The sequence below is a fragment of the Ictalurus punctatus genome, chromosome 5, assembly GCF_001660625.3.
Source record: "Ictalurus punctatus breed USDA103 chromosome 5, Coco_2.0, whole genome shotgun sequence".
In the NCBI taxonomy this organism is placed as follows: domain Eukaryota; kingdom Metazoa; phylum Chordata; class Actinopteri; order Siluriformes; family Ictaluridae; genus Ictalurus; species Ictalurus punctatus.
The window spans coordinates 10,382,318-10,392,866 of record NC_030420.2 but is presented as its reverse complement, the minus strand read 5'-3'; the positions used below and the strand labels follow the sequence as shown (position 1 = coordinate 10,392,866).

Here is a 10,549-nt window from a genome sequence, read left to right as displayed (position 1 = left end):
CACCAGTTCCTGACTGAAAAAAAAGATGCTGCAAATCAAATTAATTGATGTATTCATTCATACAATGTTGTTCAGTTTTCTTTCGTCTCCGTAACGCATAAGATATACTAACCATGCTTGGTGCATATTTCAATATAACCATTTTATATAGCCTACGATTGGTCAATTTTTAAAATTATTTAATCGTCATGGTAACTGAACTGTCCACGTGAAAGACTGAGAACTGCATTACGGCTGTTTGTTTTTCTGGGCGGGTTTTATTCTGACTCGCCGCTCTGCTCGGTGGAGTTTTACGCGATCCGAGGAAGTTTGAAAGGGACCTGAGCGCATGCGCACATCACTAGCGGGATTTAGCGAGTGGCGGGGCGGAAAGAAAGAACACACGAGCGAGCGAGAGAGCAGGTGACAGAGCTGAAGTGGAGCGCCAGTTTGTGCTCACATCATTTCATCGCTCTTAGTTGGTCAAAGCGTCGCCTCAGGTCGGGAAATAACACTTCCCCCCAAGGGTGGCAAAACTCTCCTAGTTCTGATCCGCTGATTTTGTTACAATCGCCTTACTTTTGGAAAAGAAAGCAATTGCACATTTCTAAATACAGGCTGATCATGGAGAGTTTGATGCTTCGGGTGGAATGGAGAGTCCAGTAGACGCGCCGCGATTGTGGCCAGCGATCACCGTGTGGATATTGTAACAGGTAGAACAGAACTGAAAACACCCTCGTTTTTGGATTAACCTGTGTGTCGAAAACGCGATTTCGGTTTTTTGTTCATTGGCGACTCTGAAACACACACGATCTCCTGTGATATCGTACATGGGAACTGCTGAAGACAAGAAGACGCGTTCGTCAGCGGCATTCTTACTGGCTTGTGAATTTATGTGTCGGTAAGTGTTTCCGCAAGTTCGTGCCCACGCCTCTGTTTAAAAAAAAAAAAAAAAAAGGGGAAAAATGCACTAATTATTTGGATTGCTTTAGCTCATTGTAAATAGTCTCTACTACCCCATCCCTCATTTCCAAACACTTCATGCCCATCTACCAGCAGCACTTAGAGGTCGGACCTGCGAGCTCCTGCTCCTTTACAACGCTGTGGATTGCGACTATTTCGGGCTCACAGAGAACCTGAAGTCGGATAAATATAAGTGGGATTTGCTTTGGAGTTTTGATTCCAAATCCATCCACTCCAAGAGGCTCCTCCAGCACGAACCACTCAATTGTAAGTCAAATCTGCTTTTACGTCTTTTTTATTATTATTATTTTGCTTCATGCGTAACGTCACTGCGTCTTATTCACGCTCCCTTTAGTGTCTTAAACGCGTACAAGATTGTCTTCTGATCCATGATTTAAAGGAATAAAATGTGCGCAGGTAATTCGGTTTGTGCACACAAACGTGTGTGCAGTTTTAAGTAGCTTTAAATGTAATCCATCATTCTTTGTTACCATTTATGAGGAAAAAAGGTAGCTGAAGGTTTGCGAGCGTTGTGAAGTGAAAGGACCATTTGCAGCTCAATATGTTGGAGCTGGCTCCCTCTAGTGACCACCAGGTTCTATGAAGTTTTGTCACACACATGTGCCTCAACAATGTTTAATTGAAACAATTGCGCATTAAGCGCGGAAACTCTTTCTTTATGCGTCCTTTGTTGCGCAGTATTGATGCGCATTAGTGGACCGTAATGCAGATAATAAAATGTACATTTTACTCGATGTGCTACTTGTTCATGATGTTTTAACGTTTCGATAAAATAAATAGCTTATATATATTTTATTTCTCTCTTTCCTTTTAAACATTATACATAACGATAATACATAATTTGCTCTACATAATTCTTACTTTTCCTATTCCCATTTATGCTATTACTGAATGTACTCAGATTCAGTTCATTTTAATCTGAAGACGAGGTTATAAATACCTTTTATAGTTTATGGTCTTAAAATAATTCGTAGCATTTGTTTTTAGAAAAAAAAAAGTGGGAACCGTGGATCAGAATGCTGATTTAATTTTAGAGACACCGGGAATTCAGGAATGTGTGCATGCACACATGCCCGAAGGAACCGCATCCTTTTGTCGGAGTACAGAGAATTGTCATCTCCCAAATCTGACTATTTTCAAGGCAATAGATGTTCCGAAATCCACTGTATCCACTGTGACTTCTTTTTGTTCCGAAATAGTCATAGACAAAACTTTGTATTATTACAGACTCAGGGTCCAATTAAAATAAAAGACAACGCATAAAATAAACAATAATAATAATAAAAATGATAATAATAATAATAATAATAATAATAATAATACTACTACTACTACTAATAATAATAATAAATACATACTAATAAAAAAATTCCACGTGAAAAATTCAGCTATTTATATTTTTTTAAATGGGAAAGAATGCAGATGTCAGAAGTCAGGACATATGCTGACATTCACTACCCTACTACTTACATAGCCTGTGCATGCTGCCTATTCATTCTGATTTAAAGATAATTAATTCATTTTTGTACTCCTACATAATACACATTGTCTTTCAGTTTTGATCACGGTGAGGTATTATCATTTATTTATTTTTAATGCAAATAAGAAGAGTTGTGGGATTTTGACCCAAGCCATTTAAGGATTGGATTCTGATCAAGACAAACTTCAGCAAAATGTTTTACTAAATACCTACATTCGATGGTCTCTCTTTTTAAAAAAAAAAAAAAAAAAAAAAAAACTAACGATCCCATCAACGGGGTTAAAACTGTTCAAATAAAACCACATGTTCGGCGCAGTGACGGTAAACTTGGCGCACAGTTTAATGACTATTAGCGGGACCTGCTTTCGTACTAAACTCTGCAAAATGTAAGCCATGACAAATGAGTCTCAATATAAATGCTCCCAAAATCAGAACTGGATTCGTTCAGTTCTAATGGGGGGGGGGGTTGTAGCGTAAACATTCACTTTAATTTGTTCCCTCCATTTTAACCTGTTTGTGTGACTTTCAGCCGCGTGCGTGAATGTTAAATACACTGAAATGCTTCGGCGCAAAGGAATGCAGTCTATCAAGATTGAGTAAAGAAAAATCAACAAATTCCTCGGCATTCGTTTCAGAAGTTTCCGGGGAAATTTTACTGCGGTTGGTACAAAGTTTTATACAAGATAGAAGGTTTTATTTATTTTAAGCGTGGTAATTCCATGCGATGCTAGGTAGGTGATTTAAACTATTTTAGCCGAAGCCGTCCAAAAAAAATACCATCCTGCCTTAATATCCACGTATGAAATCAGGTAAACATTTGTTAATAAAATATAATGTGTTCAGAATGAATGTAGTTCATTTAAACGCTGTATTTAAACATTTCTCCGTTTTGAATCTGGTCATGTGGAACTAAACTTGGGCCTGAATCAAATAACGCACAAGAAAATGTCTTTTTACGTCATTTACCAGTGTTTAATCGTGAGAACGTGTTCTAAAAAGTCATGTTCAGTTTACTTACAGGTTGCGCTGATGTGCCGTTTATCACCGTAATAACCTTTACAGTACTGACCTATCAAAGGAGACTGTAATGTCATCGAGCTCTGTTATAAATGACTATATAAATAATAAAAATGTATTGTTCATTCTGACTAATTTTGCAGGTTTTATGTGAGGAATCCTAACATAGTCCAACAAAGCAGTTTACTCAACCCAATCTTTAACCATATCAGATCAAGCACAAGGATACAATATGCTTGCGTATAGTTCTGTAACTGATGTACTATTTCATTTTTGAAAGTAAAAAAACCTGTACACACACTAAGTCCTTCTTCCATCAAAGTCACTGAGCTCAGCCTCTTTTGAATGAATTAGAAAGGAAATAATTCATTATTTATTTCAAGTAGCTCCACTCAGAGCAGGCAGCCGTACAGACCTGCTGTCCAGCCCTGGTTGATGCAGATTACTATAAATTAAAATACGTCCATTAAATAAATCTTACATACGTTGTACTTAACAGTAGACTCACCATAAAATGCCCATTACTTCTTACCATCAGTTGAGTGATGTTTTTGGATCCAAACCTCAAAAAGTGTTTTCTCAAACAGTTTCTACATTTAAATAAACCCACCGTTCATCTAGGTTGCAAAAACCAGTAAATCACACAAGCCTTGTATTTGTACAAAATATCAAATATCTTCCACATTCTTTGTTTTTGGGTTGGGTCGGCCATTTGGTTTGTTGTTAATTTAGAAACACTAACAGGGCAAATAGAGAGAGGACTGTTTAAATTTGCTCGCTGTTTCATCTTGGACATAAGCTTGCACGCTATGAAGAGGAGCTTATATGCATTGGGTTTTTCACGGCTGTGCATCTGTTGGTAAGTTTTATGTGATATGTGAGTGTCAGGTATTGTGACAGTCTTAAGCTGCTAAATCTCGCATACTGTTGAAAGCACATGTGGACATGTGCATACTAACATGAGTTTAAACTATGAATGGATACTAACATGTTCATGGGTACCAACTAAAGCATATGGAAGTTGTGTGACATATTACCCTCTGACAAAATGATGTCTTTTATTCACCAGCTAACCAGCTTTATTTGTTCTTTCCAGAGCTGCTTTTTCAGGATGCACTTATTGAACAGGCCATCTTCCTCAGGCTGGGTCAGAGTCATGGACACACGACATGGAGTGGTTGCCATCACTTTCCTGGCCTTCTTCATGCAAGTGGTTGTGGAGGCTACCTCATGGTGGTATGTATCTACAGTATATACACTGGCTAAGACAAACACAGCTGTGTGCGTGTGTGTGTGTGTGTGTGTGTGTGTGTGTGTGTGTGTGTGTGTGAGAGAGAATGGTGGACTGTGAGGTTGGCCAGACGAAGGATGGATAATGGATCAACAAGAAAGAGACAACTAACTTGCCTTCATTTCTTGTTCTTCTTCTCTTGCTCGCTTTTTTTCCTTTCTCAACCTATCTCCATCATCTTCATCTTCTTTCTAGTATATTGTGGCTGAAGTCGGTCTGGTTCCGTCTTTTGTGTCCCACCACATTCTAAAATAAAATGGGGGGAAAAATACATGCTGACTTTAGCACATACGCCTTTGCTCAGTTCTGACTTTCCCCCTCTTTATTTTCTTTTCCCCTGTATTGCCAAACCAAAATGATGAATATTATATAAAACATAGAATGCTGTGGTTTTGCAATGAATTTCCAAATATGCACAGGCACGAACTGTGTAGGTTTGTGTTTGTCAAGTGTGTGAGTTTCTATGGGCTTGTCCATCCTATTTCCATTAATAAAAAAGGCAAAATCAGTCTGCACCGGACCAAATATCAGATGAACTGAATATAGAGGGGGAAAAAAAAAAAAACGTTTAGCTGATTACTGGATCAGTGCAGTTTTCAATATTGTGCATGTGAGACTTTGTAGCTAATGGAAAAACAAAATTGAATATTCAGGAAACTGTAAAATACAGTTTTACCCTCTTGGTTTGACTGTTTTAATCTCAGTAGCTCCAGCCCCCATAAGTTCCACAATGACGCCTGAGCCCGGTACAATTTCACTGCGAACTTGAATGGAGCGAGTCTGCTCGGTTGCACGCTCCATACACAAAGGAAGAAGGCAATAAATCCTGTCTCGTAACATCTTTAATTGTTTGATTTGCTGGAAGAAAATGAAGGACTTGTATTTGAAACAGACTGCCACTTCCAAGATGGAAGGTCTGATTTCATTGTGATATTCTGCCTGTTTACTTTTACTGCATATGATGCTTGCCACTGTGTCTTTTCAACTGAACTCAGCTGATTGGGTTGGACGTTACTTAGTAGTGCACAAAACAGGGATTCTTCATTCCCTGTAATGTTATACCAGTACTTCTCCTGAAGTATCCATATGGACAGCATATATAATATGGCTGTTTTTTTTTCTTAACTGGGGTCCCAATCCTAGGGTTTATCTTTGGTTTCAGTGTTCACTCAAGCTTTTGCCGACTACACAGAAGGTCATTTTCTCTTCTCTTAATCCTAAATTCCAAATGCTTTCTGAGCCAAAACTATATGAGATGAACTACCCCGGATAACAGGTTCCTATAATGTAGATGATGCTGATTGTCTCTCTTCTTACATCTAATTTATAGCTGACTTTGAAAGAGAATAAGAGAGATTGTTGGAGAATAAGATTGTTGGTCACTCTGCTTCCCCCTTGTATAATTTCCACAGTGTATCAGATTTCCTGGTGGACTAATTGAAGGTGCTCATGTTTGTGTGCCTGTTGCAGGTCTCTGGCTATGAATCCACTGCTGATTCCCGAGGCTTACATCATAGGCGCACAGCCGCTGTGCAGTCAGTTGGCAGGCTTGTCCAAAGGCCAGAAAAAGCTGTGCCAGCTGTACCAGGACCACATGCAGTATATCGGTGAGGGTGCCAAGACGGGGATCCGTGAGTGCCAGTACCAGTTCCGCCACCGACGCTGGAACTGCAGCACAGTGGATAATTCCTCAGTGTTTGGCCGTGTCATGCAGATTGGTAAGTCTATCAATAAGTGGAAAAAAGCTTCACTTTTACTAATACATGAACCAAAATTACACATTTTACATGAGACACGGACTGATGACTGTACTTAAATTCCATGCACAGATTTCTTTCTATAAGGATAGTAACTTGTGCTTCGGTGTTCTCTATTACATTCATAATGCTAAAGAGACTTTGCATATTCTGTACGTCATCAATCTAAATCTAAAACCACATCTTTTGCTGGCACCTACTTGACGTAGATATATTAGGTGCAAGCTCCATCCTGAACTTTCAAAACTACCCAGTTCCTAACAAGAGGTTTGGAATGGTCGCAAATACTGCATTTGAATGTACAGAGTGCTCAATCAGCTATTCAGATTGTGATTAATGACTGAAAACAAAGTGAGGACAAAGAGATGAATAAAATGTAAGTAAAATGTCAGTAAAAAGCACCACCTTATTAGTATTATTGTAATTTTCCTTTGAAGTAATATTGTGATTTGCGGATGCGCGTCAAGCTGGTAGGAGTTCTGCTTTGCTACTTTTTTTTTTTTAATATATATAATTGGTTTTGTTTTGGCAGTATAGTGTTCTTTCCTTGTTTAGGCGAGGGGGCAAAAGGGTATTTAATGCAAGTCGCATGCATGTGGTAGGCCATTTTTAATAGCAGTGGTCAAGCAGAGTGTTTTTACGATGACGTCTGTGAATAAATCAGATGTGAATGAACCAGAATGGCTGCCTCCAAATGGCTTGCGACTGACATTGAAAATGGTGAGTAATTGTGTTTAGCCTAAATTTATGCTGGACTGTGCTCTACACTGACCCAGCCCTTTTATGAGGCGTGCTAGTGTAAGGATAGAAAAGATGTTAGTTTTTTTTTTTCCTTTCCTGATGATTATGAATTAATGATGAAATTTTGTTCAAATTTGCTTAGGTAGCCTACCCTCTAGCAATGCCATTTGCTCTAGGCATTACCCTCTAGACATTTGAATGCTGGAACACTGGAAATGACATTTATCATCCTAGCTAATGAAGAGATTAGGGTCAAATATTAACTAAAAAATGGTTTGCCTTGGAGTGCATGGTGGTCTAAACTGAGTGAATGTACCAGTTTAAGAGTTTATTTTGAATTAAGGTAGTTTTGAATTTGATGGCTGCAAGACATCTCAAAGTTGGAATGGAGGCAACAAAAGACTTGAAATTAAAATTAAAAAGATTTAAAATGTAAGTGTTACAAAAAAGAAACAGCTGGAGGTTAATTGGCAACAGGTCAGTACCATGATTTGGGTCTAAAAAAAGAGTATGTTAGAGAGTCAGAGTCTTTCAGAAGTAAAGATAGGCAGAGGTTCACCAATCTGTGTAAAACTGAATCTACAATTTGTGGTACAATTCCAGAATAATGTTCCTCAATGTAAAATTGCAAAGACTATGAACATCTCATCATCTACAGTACATAATATCATCAAAAGTTTCAGAGAACCTGGCGAAATCTCTGTGCACAAGGGACAATGGTGAAAATCAATATTGCATGCCCATGATCCTCGAGCCCTCAGGTGGCACTGCAGTAAAAACAGGCATGGTTCTGTAATGGAAATCACTGCATGGGCTCAAACACCTCCAGACCTCATTGTCTGTGAGCACAGTTCGCCGTGCAGACGAATCATAATGTGAAATTCTTTTTATACGCCGCACCCTCTAAACTAAAGAGGAGAGGGACCATCTGGCTTTTTATCAACGCTCAGTTCAAATCCTGCATCTCTGATGGTATGGGGGTGCATTAATGCCTATGGAATGGGCAGCTTGCATATCTGGAAAGGCACCATCAATGCTGAAAGATATATACAGGTTTTAGAGCAACATATGCTTCCATCCCATCTTTACTTCTTGGAGACTCTGACTCTTAAGATACTCTTTTTGTACCAATCATGTTAGTGACATGTTCCCAATTAACCTAAGTAGTTGAAAGATGTTCCAGCCTTTTGTTGCCCCATCCCAAATTTTTTGAGATGTGTTGTGGCCATCAAATTCAAAATGACCTTATTTTTTCCATAATATGGTACACTTCCTCAGTTTAAACATTTGACATGTTTTCTATGTTCTACTGTGTTTTTAAATCATTGCATTCTGTTTTTATTTACATTTTACAGTGTCCCAACGTTTTTGGTATTGTGTGTGGGGGTATGGTGTTTATATATATATATATATATATATATATATATATATATATATATATATATATAACATAATATAATAAATAAAATTTTGATCATGCTAATGCATTATAAAATGCAAGAGGCTATTGAGCACTGTGGTTTGTTAAACTTGGACAAACCTGCACAGATATTTACTAATCCTGGAGGACATAAACAACTAGAACTTTTAGGGTAAGAAAGCAAAGTTAAATAACTTTATTATTTTGAGGAGGTGTTGGTGGGGGTTGTTATGCTTGAATGTAACGTTTGTGTTCAAATATTTTGATTTAGTTCATTACTGGGTCTTGCTTCATTGCATAATTTGCTTTGTTTGTGTATTCCCAGTAAGGACTTCATATTTTGTCCTCCTTTTGCAGTAACTACTCCGTAGTCTTCATAGCTGTCCATTCCAACAAGAAGTTAACTTCTCCTTATAAGTTCACCCAACTGTTTGCTTTAAAGTCAACCCTGACATGGCCAGTTAAATAAATACATCTTAACCCATCTTAATTGAAATGCAAATGACAGAAATACAACACAGACCTGGCAGAACCAAGACACTCTCCCCTTGTCCTGGAGAAGCAGAGGTATCTTGAGGACAATACAGTGGGGGAAATCAATATTGGACGTGTCAACATTTTTTTCAGTAAATATATTTCCAGTAAGGCTATTCACATGAAATTTTCACCAGACTTTGGTATTAACTCAAGAAATCTGCACATATAAAGAAATCCAAACATTAAAGTCCATAAATGAAGTTATGTGTAATAAAGTGGAATGACACAGAAAAACAGTATTGAACACACTAAGAAAAAGCCATTCTCCAAGGCAAGGAACCAGCTGAAAAGTAGTTAGAAAGTAATTACCCCTCCTATCTGTACAAATTACTATCAGCTGGGTTAGTAAATTGATGGAGAAGCCTTTGTTTGTAATAACAGCTTCAAGACGCTTCCTGTATGAAGAAATACAGCTGCAGTATTCAGGTGTGATTTTGGCCCATTCTTCTTAACGTCTTTAAATCTTCTTCAATTGGATTCAAGTCAGGTGATTGACTGGACCATTCTAAAACCTTGATTTTTTTTTTTTTTTTTTTTTTTTCCCTCTGAAACCAATTGAGAGTTTCCTTTGCTGTATGCTTTGGATCTTTGTCCTGCTGGAAGGTCCACCAACATCTCATCTTCATCATCCTGCTGGATGGAACAGATTCTTCTCGAGAATCTCCTGGTAAATTCATTGTTCCTTCAATTATATCAAGTCTGCCTGTACCATGCGATGTCTGCCAGCCCCACACAATGATGCTGCCACCTCCAAACTTCACTGTTGGTATAGTGTTTTTAGGGTGCTGTGAAGTGCCATTTCTTCTCCAAACATGGTGAGTAGTATGACAGCCAAAAAGTTAAATTTTGCTCTTATCTGACCAGACTACACTCTCCCGGTATTTCATAGGCTTGTCCAAATGAGTTGTAGCAAACTTTAAATGAGCTTTGACATGCCTTTTTTAGTAATGGAGTCTTACGGGGTGAGCGTGCATAGAGGCCATGGCGGTGGAGTGCATTGCCTATTGTTTTCTCTGTGACGATGGTACCTGCTGCCTCCAAGTGTTTCTGTAGCTATTTCCAAGTGGTCCTTGACTCTTGGGTTACTCTTCTGACAATTCTTCTGACTTCCTGGACAGAAATCTTGCAAGGAGCTTCTGTGCATGGCCGGTTGATGACGGTGTGCTGTTGCTTCCACTTGCGGATAATGGCCCCAGTGGTGCTTAGTGGAAGATTCAGAAGTTTTGAAAGATGTTTGTATCCGATTCCATCAATATGTTTCGCAATAATAAGGCTGTGAAGGTTTTGGGAGAGCCTTTTTATAGACCATCAATTTACTAACCCAGCTGATATTAATTTGTACA

The 10,549-nt window shown here is 38.4% G+C and overlaps 1 protein-coding gene across 6 annotated transcripts in view; it reads left to right on the top strand.

Moving 5' to 3' along the window:
* The first annotated feature begins 333 nt into the window (after positions 1-333).
* wnt5a (wingless-type MMTV integration site family, member 5a) overlaps positions 334-10,549 on the top strand; it is a 23,896-nt gene continuing 13,680 nt past the window's right edge. The window contains exons 1-4 of one of the 6 annotated variants that reach the window (XM_053680198.1): positions 334-880; positions 1,039-1,209; positions 4,557-4,696; positions 6,222-6,469. In XM_053680198.1, coding sequence (XP_053536173.1) covers positions 4,572-4,696; positions 6,222-6,469 — 373 coding nt within the window. In that variant the 5' untranslated portion in view covers positions 334-880; positions 1,039-1,209; positions 4,557-4,571. The other 5 variants (XM_053680197.1, XM_053680200.1, XM_053680201.1 and 2 more) reach the window with 5 other exon arrangements.